Raw genomic sequence first — 17,536 nt, 5'->3', positions numbered from 1 at the left:
CAAAGGACATCTTTGAATGCTTTTTGTCTGTATTTCTAGAGAAGAGCCTAGAGCCTGGATGAAAGTGGTGTTGCCTCTTGAGCAGCTCGTGGCTTAGGCCGTGTAGACCATTATTAGTTGTAATAATGGCAGTGGTAGTTGTGACTGTTGTCTTAAGTAAGAATGATGATTGTCACCTTGGATTGGGAGCATCCCTTCCCTTCTAGTGGTGATAATTTTATTATACCCAGTTACAGTGGTAGAGTTTTGGGGTGTTGTTACATTAATTCATTCAGATAGTCAAGTCATTCACTTCAGTATTTTTAAGTACCACTCTTTTGCCAATGCTTAGCTAGATGTGGGTAAAATCCAATGAACAAGGCAGACATAGCCCCTTCCTTCAGACACCTACTAGTCAGGCCTGTTTCCCAAGGGGAGGGCGATATTTGTGATAAGCTGGTTCTCCTGAGCAGAGTGAGGGGTGCTCATAGAGAGAGTGCACCTCTCTGAAGAGGCAGAGTGAGCACCTGGAGACTATCTAGGAGGTGAGCAGTGAGGGATCTGACTCAGCCACAGGATGTTGATTAGAGGAATCAGAGAAAGGCAACTTCATTGGTTTATGTGGGCTGGCTTAATACGAATATGTAGGGACAAACAGACTTTGCTTTGGTTCTTCAGAGAACAGGCCCTGTGGGCAAACATTTTAGGAAAGAAGATACTGACTTGACACTCTGATGTTTGAGATAAAGATTTGAACATAGTTTTTTTTTTTTATGATTCAGCAATTCATGAATTTCAATGATTTTCCAAAAGATTAATGACCTGGTGCAAGTTCAGGCTGGTAAAGCCCTGTTGGCAAGGATTTAGTCCCGTCCTTCTTATGTGAGGATGCAGGGTTTTCCCAGCAAGGGACTTTTGTTTGCCAGTTTGGGGGAGGGAATTAGGGCTGCAGGGACCAATTCTTCAGTGCTAGAGAATATGAAAGGAAAATCAAGGGCCTCTACTTATGAAGGTGTCTAGTTAAGCGTGGAAACATATGATGATGTACATTATTTCTAAGAAGCTATGTGTATTTAAATGAAAGCCAGCTCTTTCTGAGTATGTGTGTGCTTTGGTTGGCACATACTATTTCCTTTTTTTTTCTTTTTTAAAGATTTTATTTATTTATTCGACAGAGATAGAGACAGTCAGCAAGAGAGGGAACACAAGCTGGGGGAGTGGGAGAGGAAGAAGCAGGCTCACAGCGGAGGAGCCTGATATGGGGCTCGATCCCGTAACGCCAGGATCACGCCCTGAGCCGAAGGCAGACACTTAACCACTGTGCCACCCAGGCTCCCCGTAATCTAGGATTCTTTTAGACAGAGAGCATCTATGTTGCTTGTTATCATTCTGGTCAACAAATATGTCTCCAGTGTTTACTGTATGTAGGACGCTGTACTAGATAGACAGGTAAGCCTCAAGCATTGAAATTTGGCAAAGTAAATTTATTGCCTTTCCCTCTTTGGACTCAGTCTTCTTCTTTTTTTTTTTTTAATTAATTAATTAATTTATTTGACAGAGATAGAGACAGCCAGCGAGAGAGGGAACACAAGCTGGGGGAATGGGAGAGGAAGAAGCAGGCTCACAGCGGAGGAGCCTGATGTGGGGCTCAATCCCGTAACGCCAGGATCACGCCCTGAGCCGAAGGCAGACGCCCAACTGCTGTGCCACCCAGGCGCCCCCCCCTTTTTTTTTAAATAAGCTCTATGCCCAGTGTGGGCCTTGAACTCACAACCCCCAGGTCAAGAGTCACACATTCCACTGACTGAGCCAGCCAGGAGCCCTAGCATATACTATTTCTTGATTCATCTAGATGCTGCTACTTACCTGGAAAACTGAGGTGGTTTACTCTATATATGAATGAGTTTTGGGGCGCCTGGGTGGCTCAGTTGGTTAAGTGTCTGCTTTTGGCTCTGGTCATGATCTAAGGGGCCTGGGATTGAGCCCCGCTTCAGGCTCCCTGGTCAGTGGGGAGCCTGCTTCTCCCTCTCCCTCTCCCATTAACCCACCGCCCCACCCCTGCTTGTGCTGTCTCTTTCTGTCAAATAAATAAATATTTTTTTAAAGGATGACCTTTATTACAATGAAATGGATTGCTTCATTAAGTGTCAAGTTTCCTGTCATCAAAAGTATATAAACAGTTATTAGGAGATTGGCTGTGTCTGGTGTTATAGGAGATAGTGTTGTTCAGATGATCTCCAGCCAATCCTTTAGTCTGTGATTCTGTGAACCACATCTATAATAATATACCCAATCTTTCAGATTATCTACCCTGTGGGGGCATTTAAACTTACTGTATCTACCCTCTATATGGTATCCCTGTTCCAGAGATAATGTGTGACTGTGAGAAAATTCCAGTAGCACTACACTAGAGAAGTTTCTGAAGCTAAAGTTTTGACACTGATTCAGGTTGTTACTGATATGAGTTTCTCATTCTCTGCTGCTTTTTTCTTCATTTTCCTTCAGCAGAAAATGGATTTTTTAGGAAGTACCTATGCCCACTGATTTAAACAATCTTTAAACAACATAACTAGACCAAGTGAAGCATTCTTAGAGCCTCTGCATCTTTTTTGTTGTTGTTTGAGCTTTCACATATTTTGCCACTTAATTTTTTCCCTCCATACAACTTCAGTGGTAAATACAGAAAGGAGTATATTGCCCTCAAATCAGAATGACAGGTGCTAGAATGAACTAAGATCAGAGTCTCCTCAGAACACATTGGAGATTACCTAAAGAACCTCTGTCACCATGATGTAACACACATAAGTAAGTGAGGTACATATTGCGTAGTTTTCTCAGGTAAATAATTACTAATGACCTCTGTGCTCAGGGAGGCACCTCCCACTTTTGCTAGAAGCTAGTACCTTTTTTTTTTTTTTTAAAGTTTTATTTATTTATTTGACAGAGAGACAGCCAGCGAGAGAGGGAACACAGGCAGGGGGAGTGGGAGAGGAAGAAGCAGTTTCCCAGCGGAGGAGCCTGATGCGGGACTCGATCCTAGAATGCAGGGATCATGCCCTCAGCCGAAGGCAGACACCCAACAACTGAGCCACCCGGGCGCCCCTAGAAGCTAGTAACTTTGATTTGCCTGAAGTTACTGCTTACCCTCTATGGAATGAGTAACAGCTTCAGTTAGACCTCAGGCCTCATTTCTTGAGTGGGCTCAGATGAGTCCAACCCCCAGCTGCCACCTCTCAATTCTCTGAACTCCTCTCCTTAGGCTGGAAAATTACAAATGGTGGGATTCTGACATGGCAATTGTATTTCACAGTTTCCTAAGGATCTTGACATCAGAGAGGATTTATGCCAATGATTGTAGGCCAAAGAGAAAAAGAAGAAAACGGACACCTATTGAAACCTGTGAAGGACATTTGCTCATGTGTTTCCTTGCTTAATCCTTGTAGCAATTCTATAAAGGACTATTATTGCATTTTACAATCTTTTCTTACTCTGACTTTGTCTTCTTTCCATGCCGATATAGATGATCTCTTGGGTCTCTTTTGTATTTCTCCTTATGGACCCATTAAGTTCACGTGTGAGAGAGGTGAGACATGAGCCACTACCCTGTACTGCCCTCCCCACCACCCCTGCCCAGTAAGAAAAATGATGGCTGTGACAGTTGGCATCAGGCAGATCTGTGTCATGGAGTTAAATAACCCCATCCTTGTGGTTTCTTAGAACTAGATGTGGTTTAGGAGTAGGACAGTATCAACTCAGAACTGCAGCATCTCAGCTTGGGCTTTTCAATAAGAAGGAAATCCTGGGCCCATCTTAATTCTTGTCAGAATTCCCCAGAGTAACTGTAGGATCACGTGAGGCCTCGAAGCTGCCACACCATTTGGAACCTAGATATCACTTTTGCTGAACTGTGTAATAAACCTCTCCATGGGGGAGAAACTGAGTGTCTGAGCAACACCAGCAAAGGTGTTGCACCCTTCCTTTGCTCTTCCTCAGACTTGTAGAACTTAAATGTGGAGAGTCTTCAGACCACTTGTGTGATAGAGGCCTTATGTGCCCGGAGGTGTTCGTAACCTTCTGTCCTGGATGCTGCTGTCTGGGCTGTGGGTGACTTGTGATTAGCACCTGTGCAATGTGTATCAACTAACTGGATGTGCATGGGCAAGGCCATGAGGAGTTACTGCATGAGGAAGCCAGTTTGAGTGGCTTTTCTTCGGGTTACATTTGATGAGCCATAAATCGAGCAGTAAGGAGGGGGCTACATTTGTAACTGGAGGACCTGAGAATGCATCTATTACTCTTTTAAAGTTTTAGAATTATCTGGGTGACTCAGTCAGTCAAGCATCTGACTCTTGGTTTCGGCTCAGGTCATGATCTCAGGGTGGTGAGGTCGATCCCTGTGTTGGGCTCCACACTCAGCCTGGAGTCGGCTTGGGATTCTCTCTCTCCTTCTGCCCGTCCTTCCCCTCCCCCCATTTCCATGCTCTCTCTCTCAAATAAATAAATAGATAAGTAATAAAGTTTTATATCTGTGTCAATGCCTGTGTCTGTATCTAAATCATCATCATATCTATATATTTATTTGGCTGCAGATGTAGGACTATGCTAAATGGCTTACTTTTCTGTCCATAATTTTTTCCTTTTTTCTACATATACTTTTCAGGTGTAAAGGTTTTTGGTGACTAAAGCTATATATTGGAATCTTTGGTATTTCAGACTGAGCTGTCAAGAAAAATTTCCCTTGCCATAATTTTAAAAATAGTGTAAATATTATTTCATGGGACATGTTAAAACTACTTAAAATTGATTTTAAACTCTTAAAATTTTGATTTCCATGTTTTTATTAAAATTTGACTCATTTAAATCTCCTGAGGTTGTATACTACTCAATAGAGGCTCAAATTAATTTCAGGTACTTAGAAATAATAAGATTTAATTAACTTTTATATTATAGACATTTTTTTTAAAGATTTTATTTATTTATTCGACAGAGATAGAGATAGCCAGCGAGAGAGGGAACACAAGCAGGGGGAGTGGGAGAGGAAGAAGCAGGCTCACAGCAGAAGAGCCTGATGTGGGGCTCGATCCCATAACGCCGGGATCACGCCCTGAGCCGAAGGCAGATGCTTAACCGCTGTGCCACCCAGGCGCCCCTATAGACATTTTTATTAAAGTATTATGTGCAAATGGTTATGAAATTGAAGAAGAGCATAGGACTGCTAATGAAAAAATAAACTCCTTTGCTTCATCTTCAGGTGTTCTGAGAACTGTCCTTTTAATAACTAACCACTTTTAACTCTTCAAATTATTTCTAAATTTTCTTTTTACAGTTTTTTCATAGTTATCTTCATATCTTTGTATACTGAGCTTATCTTGCTATTTCTGATTTATTACTCTTAGATATTGCCTGTTAATATTATCTGGTTAGTACACTTTTCCTTCCTCCAAATAGGTTTGTATCATTATTCTTCCATTATTAATTCTATTTGTAGTTGTAGGTAAGAAGCGTATGCTTTTTGGTTTTTTGTTGTGTTTGTTTTTTTTTTTTTTTGGTAGCAGGTATTGATGGGATCTTTTGACTTCTTACCTGGTGAGAGGAGGAGGTGAGCTTCCCTACTCTTCCTTGCCCCTCTCCTCACTACTTCCACTTCCAGACTTCTGTTATTGGTACTTCCACTCTTTAGTGTCAGTATTGGTTAGATTTACATTCTTGCCTCTATAAATGCATTTTGTGTTTTCTCTATCAGGTGATTCTAAAGTCAGAAATCCATAAATAGCATTTATAGTATTATGATTATATGAATGTAGTTTATTCAAATGCTATATGATATTTTTTTTAACCTAGAGTTTTAAATTGCATTTTTTTGAATTATCTGTTGTTTCTATATTCCTGAATTCTTTCAATATCTCAAGGATAGTAATAAACCCTATAGATACCTTCTACTTGCAGATCCATCCCTCCTGCTCCTCAGGACACCTGCTGCAGAACTGACGTTCTGACATGTACGTTCATTGCTCCTCCTGAGTTGGAGACCATATACGTCTTTCTTAGTTTATTTCCTTCATTTTACTAAATCACATTTCAAGTAACTTTGTATGGAGTGCATATAAACATTCACTTTTTTAAGGTGTTTTTTTTTTTTTGGCCTGAAAGTTTCATTATTGTTTTTTCACACTCAATTGATAATTTGGATGAGTGTAAAATTCTAGGTTGAAAATAATTTTTCTTTCAGAACTTTAAAAGTACATGCTTCCATTTCCTTCCACTCATTCTGTGTTGCTTTAGAGAATTCCAAAGTTCAATTCTTATTTCCTTTCTCTTCTAGATGGAAAATTTGTAGGGTATTCTCTTTGTCAGTGTTGTGAAGTTTATGGTGATTCATCTACACAGAGGGCTTGATTTGTGTGTATGTGTCGCAGGGCGTTGTGTTATTAATATTTCCGTAGGGACCCTTGTGATTTGAAGAAACCTGTTCTTTAGCTCTGGGATATTCTCTTTAATAGCGTTCTCTCCTCCATTTTCCTTTTTCTGGCATAGTTGGACTCCTAGTAGTCAGATGTTGACTTCCTGGATTGATCCTCTGTACCTCTGATCTTTTCTTGAATATTTTCTAGCTCTTTGCTCCCCTCTCCCCTTACTTTTTACAAGATTTCTTGACTTATTTTCATACCTTTGTATATATGCGCGCACATGTGTATGTAGCAATCATATGTTTTTTAAAAGTAATTTAAAAGTGATTGTAACTTTAAAACATTTTACTTGTTCTGTTTTTCATAACATCCTGTTTATGTTCTGTGGAGGCAATACCTACCCCCCTCAAATCTCTATGTAAACTAATAGGAATTTTTAAGTTTTCTAAATGTTATTTCTTTTTTGTTTGTTTGTTTTGTTTGTTTGTTTTTGGGGTTTTTTTGGTTTGTTTTATTTTTGGGCTTCCTCAATTGTCCGTTTGTATTTAAGAAAGAGGATTTGTTTTAGAGTAAGAGTGGTTATCCTGAGGGACTCTCTAAATTCTAGAGTTCAGAGGACTTTGGTCCGAGGTCCAAACACCTGCACTAGCTGCCCTAGTCTTTCCTGACTACCTCTTTAGCAAGGAGCCCTGTGGTAAATGCTTTGGCTCCTGGGTGTTCTGCCTGGGTGGTGTTAAATTTTCTGTGCATCAACTTTCCTTAAACGCATTCCTTTCAGCCTGCATCTTACTTGGGCCTCCATTACACTTGGCATCTTCCAGTATGGAACTTCTTCAGAGTTTTGCTGGGAAGATCTTTTCTTTTTTGACTACATGCCTCTCTGCTCATACTCTATGCTGTAATTTCTACATGGTGTGAATAGTACCGGGCTCTAATACTCCATCTGCTCTTCTTCTGGAAAGCTTTTGGTCTGTCGGTCTTCTACCAGTTCTTTCAATTGATATGCCCTTATGTTTTTTTTTTCAAAAGTATGTATTTTTTAATCTATCGTTTCAAAAGTATCCAGGAAGAGAGAGGGATAAACTCATTTGCTGAATCCTATAACTGGTAGCCTTTTTAAATTATTTTAAATTTTGACACTTCATTAACTCAGAGAATCTCTCCATTAATCTGAATTAGCAAAATCTTACTCTATCTTGGATTTGGTGTCTACATGGATATGAGAGTAGGCCCCACTTATGAAATCACACACCAGTGCTTGTGCTTGGAACGATGTGGCCGCAGGAACCTACTGAAAGTCCTCCTTAACTTGGCTTAGGGGCATTGAGTAAAATCACTTTGGGTCATTGCCTACTTGGAATGAAGGCCGTAAGATATTCGTTCACTTCTGTCATAACCTGCCGTTGGTCTCCTGCACGTGTCCTTTACTAGCCAGCATAAGCTTGCTGATGGTGTTGTTCATTTCTGTTTCTAGTTTTGTGAGGTAAGGTCATGGATTATTTTTTGTCCTTCCACTTATGTGCTTTGGACAGAATAACTTTTTGTTTGTAATGTTATATTTGTGTGTGTGGTGTGTGTGTGAGACACAGAGAAAGAACTATGACAGAATCACAAATCACAAGAACCACAGATTCCTTGAAGTGCTTTACGGGGACTTTACTATTTAGTAAGTGTCCCAGTCCTTGTTTGTTTCGGAGTGTTTCCTCAGCTCAGTAGAGAGTTTTTTTAAATGTCTTTGTAGTGTGTGTGTGTGTGTGTGTGTGTGCAGAGAGAATGAATTTTTTAAAAAATTAACTCCTTGTTTTAGATCATAATAAAAATTAAATATCCAGTGCAATATGATTAGAACAGCAGTCACTATGATTAGAGCATTTTGCTTTTGCTGGTTGAAATTTAAGAAGAATCAGAAGAGATGAACCTTGTATATTTGGCATTGAGCTGCCTAAGATCTAACATTGAGTTTTGGGAAGAGCCCACAGAGTAGTCAGAAAATTCAAAAACAGAGAATAGGAACAAAGAGGTTGAGGTTGGATAGATTATCAAGGGGCAGGTGGCTCAAAAGGGTAGAGAATGATCTTTAAAAGATGAGAATAGCATTTGTGCAGGTTTATTGGCATCGGTGTTCGCCACTGTGGTTTGGCTCCTGTACACTTCTGGTCTCTCCGTAAGAGGTCTTCTCCATTACCCTTGTCCCATACAGTTGGAGTGACTTCAACTTTTGGCTGGCACTTTGGTCTCATACTTTGCAAGTTATCTGGATCTTCTGATGTCTTCTTCCTTCCTCTAAATTTGTTTCATTTTTCAAGCCAGCCACCTTCTTTGAGTTATTCCAGCTACCCTAGATTTTACTCTTCCCTTTCACTGAGGTCTGGATACCCTCCCTTATTTCTCTTCTCATTTTCACCTCCTGATCCTTCCTTCAGAGGGGGTTCTCTTTTTTCCACTTTATTGCTTCTCACGTCTGTTCCCACTGCTGACTGACAGGCCGTTAGCCAGTTTGGCAGAGTCTTTGCACTCTGTTAGTTCTGGGCCAGCTACAAACTTCTTCCTTATTTACTCTAAGGCTTTCCAAGTCTGAAGGCTCTTGGAGTGTGCACACAGTATCTCCCTTCATAGGAAATGGACTTCGAACAGTAGTGTTTATAGTAGTAACTCCAAATGGAAGTAAAATGATACCCAGTTGCTATTATCCATTCATTCACAAATATTTAAGTGCCACTTAGTGCCAAGCTCCGAGAAGGCTAAAACTGTGAATAAGACAAACCTAGGGCTTTGACTCTGGGCTCTTGGAATTTATATTATATTAAAGCATGAACAAACAACAAAAATTTTCTAAACAAAACAATTAAAAATGAAACAAGCAAAAACATCTGAACTGATTTTCTCTTAGTTATGAAATTCTTTCAAAGAGCTCCTTCTGAGGAGATTTTTAACTTTCCTTCATCTAATAGTCACAATTTAAATATTTCTGTATTTTATTTGAAGGTCGGGAGTAAGAATGGGTTGGAGGTCTTAATGACAGTTTATGTTATTATTATTTTTAGTGGGGGCAGCTCTTGATACTTTGTTGCCATGAAGACTAGGAAACTGGGGTGTCTGGGTGGCTCAGTCAGTTGAGCATCTGAATCTTGATTTTAGATCAGGTCATGATCTCAGGGTCATGAGATCGAGCCCTGCATCAGCCTCTGTGCTCAGTGCAGAGTCTGAGATTCTCTCTCCCTCTCTCTCTGCCCCTCCCCCCGCATATGCGCTCCCTGAGTTCTCTCTAAATAAATAAATAAATAAATAAATAAATTCTTAAAGTAAAAAAGACTAGGAAACTGGTCTGACTCAATCCAAGCTTCTCTTTTAGCCAGTCTTTTTTTTTTTTTATAAAGATCATACTTTTTTTGTTTTTTTTTAAGATTTTATTTATTTATTCGACAGAGATAGAGACAGCCAGCGAGAGAGAACACAAGCAGTGGGAGTGGGAGAGAAAGAAGCAGGCTCATAGCGGAGGACCCTGATGTGGGGCTCGATCCCATAACGCTGGGATCACGCCCTTAGCCAAAGGCAGACGCTTAACCGCTGTGCCACCCAGGCGCCCCCTCTTTTAGCCAGTCTTATTCGTTGCTAGTATCCTAGTTGATTTAGTCTCCTTGTTTCCTTATATTCCTGTTTTTAGTGGTTGAAATGGGAAGAAATTGCAGTTGGAGTAACTTGAAATATGGTAGGAAACCAATATGGGAATAATGGAGAGTTGACTGTACATTGTGGAATTTTACTAATACTTGGCTATGATTATGAGGTAGGACATTCAGAAGATGCAGCATTATTGCATTTGTAATTACATTGCTATTGCTTTTAGCACCCTTTCTTCTTTGTCACAGAGCTGTGTTTTGGGCTACTGTTTAATCACAGTGGCAAACAGAGTAGCTGAGTTCAATCCCCCCTCCTTTTTTTTCTTTATGAAAATGAAAAAGTAAAGAAATGTATACTTTATTTCTGGGAATAGCTAAATTGAAAACCAAGAACGTTTCTGCCTTGAATATTCTTAATGATATTATATTGCACACAATTGGCATGGAAATAGAATATATTCTTTGTGGTTGTATATTAAATTTTCTCCTTGTTAGAAATGGTGAGGTTTGTGTGTTTATTTATGGAAATAACAGAGAGAGGCCAGTTTTTTCTCAGAGGCAGTTGTGTTAGTATTAAGAGATCCAGATTTAAATTATAGTTTTACCACTTGCTGTGTGACCATGAACTTAACCTTCTTGAGGTTCTTTTATGTGTAAAGTGGTAATAAGAATAATACTGACTTCAAAGTGCTTCTATGAGCATTAAGTAAGTTAATGTAAGTTAAAGTACTTAGTACTTAAAAGGATTAGTTGCCCCTTAATCTTAGATATAGATGATTTCTAGTAGAGTTGTTATGTCAACAGTGGGGGGAAAGAGTATCAGTGAGTCACTGGAGTGCAGAACACATTAGCATGCATTCTTCCAAAACTACACTTACTATTAGTTTGATGGTCTCAAGCAGTGCAAATCAGACCCATACCTCTGAATTTTCTGACATGGACACCCAGATTCCCTTATGTCTGTTATAGTAAGTTACCTTAGTTATTTTTCATGCTAAAAATAATATTTAATTATTATTAAGAATAAAATATCCAGTGTATTTCATACCCAAGGTGATCTTTGTTTTAGCTTATTCTTAGTTTCTCTATTGCTTCATTGTAAAAGTATGAGGCGAGGGGGGTTATATGTTAATTGCATTACATACATATTTATATTTTTATCTAATGCATACGCATTTAAATCTCCTCCTCCTCCTATGCTGTAGTTCTCAATGCCTTTTATTGTATCTAATAGATATAATTGTAAAGGACTTTATGAATTGCTACATGTGTGCTAAAGAATAACAATGATTTTCAAACTTAGTACAAAATGCAATTAATTTTTATAGAAGACAGTATGTACCTGCCAAGTGTGTACTTTCAAAATGAAATTGTTTTTGATTGTGTGAAACTCCCTAAAATGTGATTCTCCAAAGCTTTTTTTTCTTATGGCCAAAAAACAGTGATATGGAAATTAATTATGATGAAGCACCTGAGGCTGATTCTTCTTCTTTTGTCAAAATCAAACTTAAAAAAAAAAGTTTTTTTGGCCCAAAAGCACTTATGTGACATTTGTATGCCCTGGATTTTGATGGAAAGGTCTGACTAGTGGTAGCTTTGAGTTGAATGAACCCCTGGCTGTTTAAGAAGTAGTGTACTTTAGGGCACTCTTGCATTTCACCTTTTTGGCACAAGCTGACATTTTCTCTTACTAGCCCCACAGGATTGCAGTATAATGAGTTTGCAATATAGGCCCAAACTGTAAATAGAAAGCACTGATTTATCCTGATAATGTGTCTTATTGAATGTCAGGTGCAAAATATCTACAATAGAACATTGTTAGGGATCAGTTGCATAACAGCTTCCTGGGGTTGCTGAAATGCCATACACAAATTTCTGATTCCGGATATAATTGGGTTTGTAATCTCTTTTGGCTCTTGTCCTTGTCTTCTTTGATTTGGGTGATATGTTTCTGGAAAACGGTGATTAAATAATGAGTTTCCAAAGGTATTTATTTATTTGATTGTGTAGGAGAGGATTTAGAGGAAAAGCCAAGCAAGACACTTCTGTGTGTTTATGTGACGGGGTTGCTAACTTAAATGATTTCTTGAGATGCAATAGTTTGGAGAAGTGGCTTGGAAGAGGGCAAGGTGATCAGAACTAACCCTCTGCTTCAATTTGTATATTGTTTTTCAATTCAGATTCTGACTGGGGCATACTGTCCTCTTAAGATAACTGGGTTATTTAGAGCAGTGGTTCTCAAACTTTAGCAAGTTTCAAAATTACTTTAACGGTTTGTTAAAACCTCATTACTGGGCCCCAAACCCAGAGTTTGGATTATATAGCAGTTCCCCCTATCCGCAGTACCTATGTTCCAAGATTCCCAGCAGATGCCTGAACCCTATATATACTATGTTTTTCCTATACACACATACTTATGATAAAGTTTAATTTATAAATTAGGCAAAGGAAGATGAACAATAATAATAAAATACAACAATTATAACAATGTACTATAATAAAAGTTATGTGAATGTGGTCTCTCTCTCTCAAAATATCTTATTTTACTGTACTCATCTTTCTTATGATGTGAGATGATAAAATGCCTACGTGACGTAAATGAAGTGAGGTGAATGCAGTAGGCCTTGTAATGTGGTCTTAGACTATTATTGACCTTCTGATTATTTGTCAGAAGGAGGATCACCCGCTTGTGGACCACAGTTGACTTTGGGTAACTGAAATAGCAGATAAGGGGGACCACTGGAGTTGGTCTAGGGTGAGTCTCAAGGAGTTGCATTTCTAATAAGTGCTCAGGTAATGCTAATGTTGTTGGTCTGGGCACCACACTTTGGAGACCACTGCATTGGGAAACATTTGTTTTTGGTTTAAGGTGTTTGGGCTCAGAGGTGGGGAATTTGCTAGGTGGGAGGTGGGAAAACACTGAAGCATGTTTATCATCTTGCTTAGGGTTTACCTAGAAGTGTTGCCTTCTGGATTCGTCCACTGTATTACAAAGTTACACATCAGTGAAGTTGTTAATATTACTTTTATTAATGAAAATCAGATAATAGTAGGAGGGACAGTAGATTTGGTTGTTTCTTAACATTGGCCTACTTTCCCTCATCTAGTTCCTGCATTTTCCTTGGACCTGTGCCTTTTTTGCCTCCCTCCCCATTAGTACAAATACATCCATACTGTCATGAGAGAAATGATGAGGCAATATATGAGGTTTCTTGGAAAAGTTGTGACATCAGTCAAGATTACCACTGTAATAAAAACTTTATTCATTTGGCTTCTACCTATTTAGTTTTTGCAGCAGTAGGACAGTGCTTAGGCTAAAATGTATCTTTGCAGTGTTTTTAGTTTCCAAAGCAGATCAATGAATTTAGGATATTTCCCAGAGAATTTAAATTACTTAATGAAACTTCTTTCAGATTATTTCAGTATTGCCACTTACATCAATTGATTTGATAATGAGAAATCAGTCTTATCTATTAATTTACATAAGCTACTTTTAATTTATGATTAGGATTGCTAAGGCTTCATTGCTTTAGGAATATATAGTTCAGATATCCTCAGGTATTCAGGTAGAATTTTCACCCAGCTAGTCCAAATAACTGCTTTTGCTTTTATTTTTTTATTTTATCTTTTTAAAAAGACTTTATTTACTTATTTGAGAGACAGAAAGCACAAGCAGAGGGAGCAGCAGAGGGAGAGGGAGAAGCAGACTCCCCGCTGAGCAAGGAGCCCCATGTGGGGCTCCATCCCAGGACCCTGGGATCATGACCTGAGCTGAAGGTAGACGCTTAGCCAACTGAGCCACTCAGGCGCCCCTGCTATTGCTTTTAATATAAGGTGCAAAATTTTAGTTACTCATCATTTCCTATTACTTTCAAGCCCAGCATTATTTGGGAGCATTCACGTTTTTACCTGGTGTCTTTTGTTTTGAGTGCACACTGGAAACCTGGTATGTAGTTCAAAAGAGAAAATGTGGCCTTCGAAAAGGTTCTTTTAATTTTGCTCATAAAGCAGTTTTTCAGATGTAACTTTCCTTTGAAAAATGCCCTGTGCTCAAATTTTCCTAGAATAAAATGTCCCACCAGGTAAAGGGTTTAAGAGATCTAGGCCATGCTTACTCAATGAAATGCAGCAGAGTGGAAAATACCCTGTGTTGCCAGCTCAAGAAAATTATGATTTTTCTGATTTAGTACTTAAAGACAATTATATTATTTAAAGAGCTGCTTTTACCTAGACATGAAATTATTAGGAGTAGATTTTAGTCTGTGGTAAAATTATGTGTCGAAGTTTCTATCTGAAGGAATTAAAATCTATAATCTAAAAAATAATTTGGAACCAAATGTGAAGCTATGTTCAAACTTTGGTGCTTGTTTTTCAACCCTTGTCCTTTGGGTGTGAAGACCAGCCTGAGTCAGATCGTTGAGGATTAATGATGAATGCATTACTCAGCACCCTGCAGGGGTTGGGTCAAACACCCTGGCTTTGAAAAGTTACTCTTTTGCTTAGTAAGCTTAGAAATTTCAAGTCCAACTGCAGGTCCAACTGCAGAATGAACAGAATGTTATTCTTTTGATTAACATTGTCTACTTGAAGATGGGCTATCACTCTTCTAGATGTCTCTCCTCTCTTTTCTTGTATAATGGTGTCTAAAGTCATGGGCTGGCTTGCCAGTAGACTTGACCTACAGCCACTGTATTGCCAGGGAGCTTGGTTCCCACGAAGTATTCCTGATGAAACCTATTCCTTAATGTGAATAAGAAGATTGGCCTTTGAGGGAAAGAAGGGATATGCTCGTATTAGTCTGGAAAATGGGAATGCAAGAAGTAAGGGGACTGGGGTAGCACTGCTTTGAGGCAAAGAATGGGGATTCTGGATCAGATGCCCCCCAGGAAGAAATCTTGATTCAAGTGTCAGCTGGAAAAGGGAACACAGATGGGTTTTGGGGTGGATGAGAGGGACTGGTACCCTAGGAAGGACTGCAGAGGCCTGGGGAGATGAGGTCCAGGCCTGTAGTCTGGGGCCATCTCTGCTGACATGAGGATAGAGGCCATCTGTGTAGGGAGTAGGAAAAGGAAAGGACACCAGGTAAATTAGGATGTGTATAAAGGGCAGTGACAAAAAGCAGGCCAAATGAAGAGTAAATTTATTTTTATGTGTATCATTTTAGATGTTTCTTCCGAAGTTTAACTCATCTTGAAATTGAGCCAGGCAGTAAGACTTAAACATGGTATTTGTGATTTTACATACTTTTGTATTTTTTGTGTTTTTTTTAATGTGATTTTACATACTTTTAACTTAACTATCTTTGTGCTCCAGCTTGTATTCTGGATAACAATTCAGGAGAATCCCAGTGGAGCTAAAGTATCATTGCCATTATCATCATCATCTACAAGTGTTTATGAAGTATACAACCAAAGTCTTGTGTTTTTGAAAACAAGTCTTTCATTAGGGTTCACTTTTGTTTTTTGCAGGTAGCCCAGCCATGACCCATAGGAATCTGACTTCCTCCAGTCTGAATGATATTTCTGATAAACCAGAGAAGGACCAGGTAAGCAAAGAAATCTTACTTCTTTGAAACCTAAGACTAAATATGTACCTAGAAGATGCTGGAATAAGATTAGAAATGATGGTTTCCTAACTGAAAAGGAACTGATATGTGTAGATGGGTTCTTCTTCTTCTTTTTTCTTTCTTTTTTTTTCTTTTTGCATGTTCTCTGATGGAAGGGGAAGCACTATGTCAAGGGATTTGAAGTTTGAAGATAAGAATTAGTGTTGATTCCAACCCTTACAGATGTGTTCTCTTGGGCAACATAAGTCTTGGAGCTATAGTTATCTCAGTTTTAAAATAGTAAAAATGATCCCTACTGCAAGGTTATTGTGAGGATTAAAAGAGATAATTTAGGAAAAAGTGCATTGATAAAGTATAAAGGTTTAAGAAATCCTGGCAATGGTTAACCTTTGGGGGATACGTCAGGTAAAGGAAATGATGGCCTTGTTAGTTGTGTATATGTTTGTCTATTAAAACATAGTAAGTACCTATTTGACATGGGGAGCAATTAGGTTTTGAATCTTGATGTACTTACTTTAAAAAAAAAAAGACTTAATTTATTTGAGAGAGAGGACAAGAGCAGGGGGAGGGAGAAGCAGACTCCCCACTGAGCAGGGAGCCCGATGTGGGGCTTGATCCCAGGACCCTGGGATCATGACCTGAGCCAAAGGCAGATGCTTAACCGACTGAGCCACCCATGTGCCCCTTGACTTACTTTCTTTTAAAAAGAATATGGTAGAATTTAGGCCATTTTTCCCAGTTGGGTGGACATAGAAAATGGTAAGTAGGTATGATTTTGCACTTTACATTAAAAAACAAAATGAGTTACTTTGGACTAATTGGGTGAAAATTTCACCTGAATAAAGAAATCTGAATTTTATGTTCTAAGGCAGTGGAGACTTATGAAGGTGTGCCTCTTTCCTGGACAGCTCTTAGAGCAGTGACAAAGGTTTAGAGACCTTGCTGAATTCTAAAAGGTATAGGAAAGGTGAATTTATGTTCTTTCTTGTGAAGTGGCTTTTGATTTCTTTCTTCCTTCCCTTCACCAGCAGCACCCTATTTGGGCCTTCATCATCTCAGACTGGATTGCTAGAAAAGCTCTTGGAACTAATCTCTTGACTCTGTTTTCTCCTATTTCAATAATATACTTTTCATATTGTTACCCTCATATTTCTCTCCTGGAGCAAAGGTTTATAATGGCTTCCCATCAAGTTAAGTTCAGATTTCCCTACATGACTTTCAAGGTTTTCTGAAGTCTAGTGCTGTCCTTCTCATTTTAGTTTGTGTTCCTCAGAAGAGGAACTCCCTGCTTTGGTCAGGCTTAGTCACCTCTGGTTACATCGAGAGATTGATTCTTGATTCCTAGAACTGTTCCCCCTTCATATGCTAATATGGATAGCTCTCCTCCCTTGTATTTGCCTCCCCTTTGACAGGAGCATGGAAGGTCGTTTAAATATTGGAGACATTGGGAGCTACATAGCAGTAGCAGCAAAGAGAAAACGCAGTAAACAAGGTCTTGTTTAGAGTTGTCTTCAAAACTATTTGGCACATTTGGCTTCATTCAGTATTTACCAGTAAGGTTCTGTTTTTGTGGTTTGCCAGGGGTCTTTTTTTTTTTTTTTTAAGATTTTTATTTATTTATGTGACAGAGAGACAGCCAGCGAGAGAGGGAACACAAGGGGAGTGGGAGAGGAAGAAGCAGGCTCCCAGCGGAGGAGCCCGATGTGGGACTCGATCCTGGAACGCCAGGATCACGCCCTGAGCCGAAGGCAGATGCTTAACAGCTGCGCTACCCAGGCACCCCTGCCAGGGTTCTTGATACTGAATAAGGCAGTGCAGTTGATAACAGGATAAGGCAGAGTTAGGAATATCTGGTTGACAGGCTTTTTTTTTTTTTTTTTTTTAAAGCTTCTTTTATTACTGACAGTTCTCTTGCCAGGAATTTGCCAATAAGCAGCTGGTAAATGCTGGCTAAGAGAAATTTC

General features: G+C 39.1%; 1 protein-coding gene across 3 annotated transcripts in view; it reads left to right on the top strand.

Moving 5' to 3' along the window:
* SLC4A4 (solute carrier family 4 member 4) overlaps window positions 1–17,536 on the top strand; it is a 299,158-nt gene that overhangs the window by 129,675 nt on the left and 151,947 nt on the right. For all 3 annotated transcript variants that reach the window (XM_019799962.2, XM_019799963.2, XM_019799961.2), the window contains exon 7: window positions 15,475–15,551. In XM_019799962.2, the coding sequence (XP_019655521.1) occupies window positions 15,475–15,551 (77 nt within the window). The remainder of the gene's footprint in view (window positions 1–15,474; window positions 15,552–17,536) is intronic.

Source organism: Ailuropoda melanoleuca, chromosome 11 (assembly GCF_002007445.2).
Source record: "Ailuropoda melanoleuca isolate Jingjing chromosome 11, ASM200744v2, whole genome shotgun sequence".
Lineage (NCBI taxonomy): Eukaryota > Metazoa > Chordata > Mammalia > Carnivora > Ursidae > Ailuropoda > Ailuropoda melanoleuca.
Note: the sequence above shows the minus strand (reverse complement) of the source record. Positions and strands in the feature narration are given on the sequence as shown.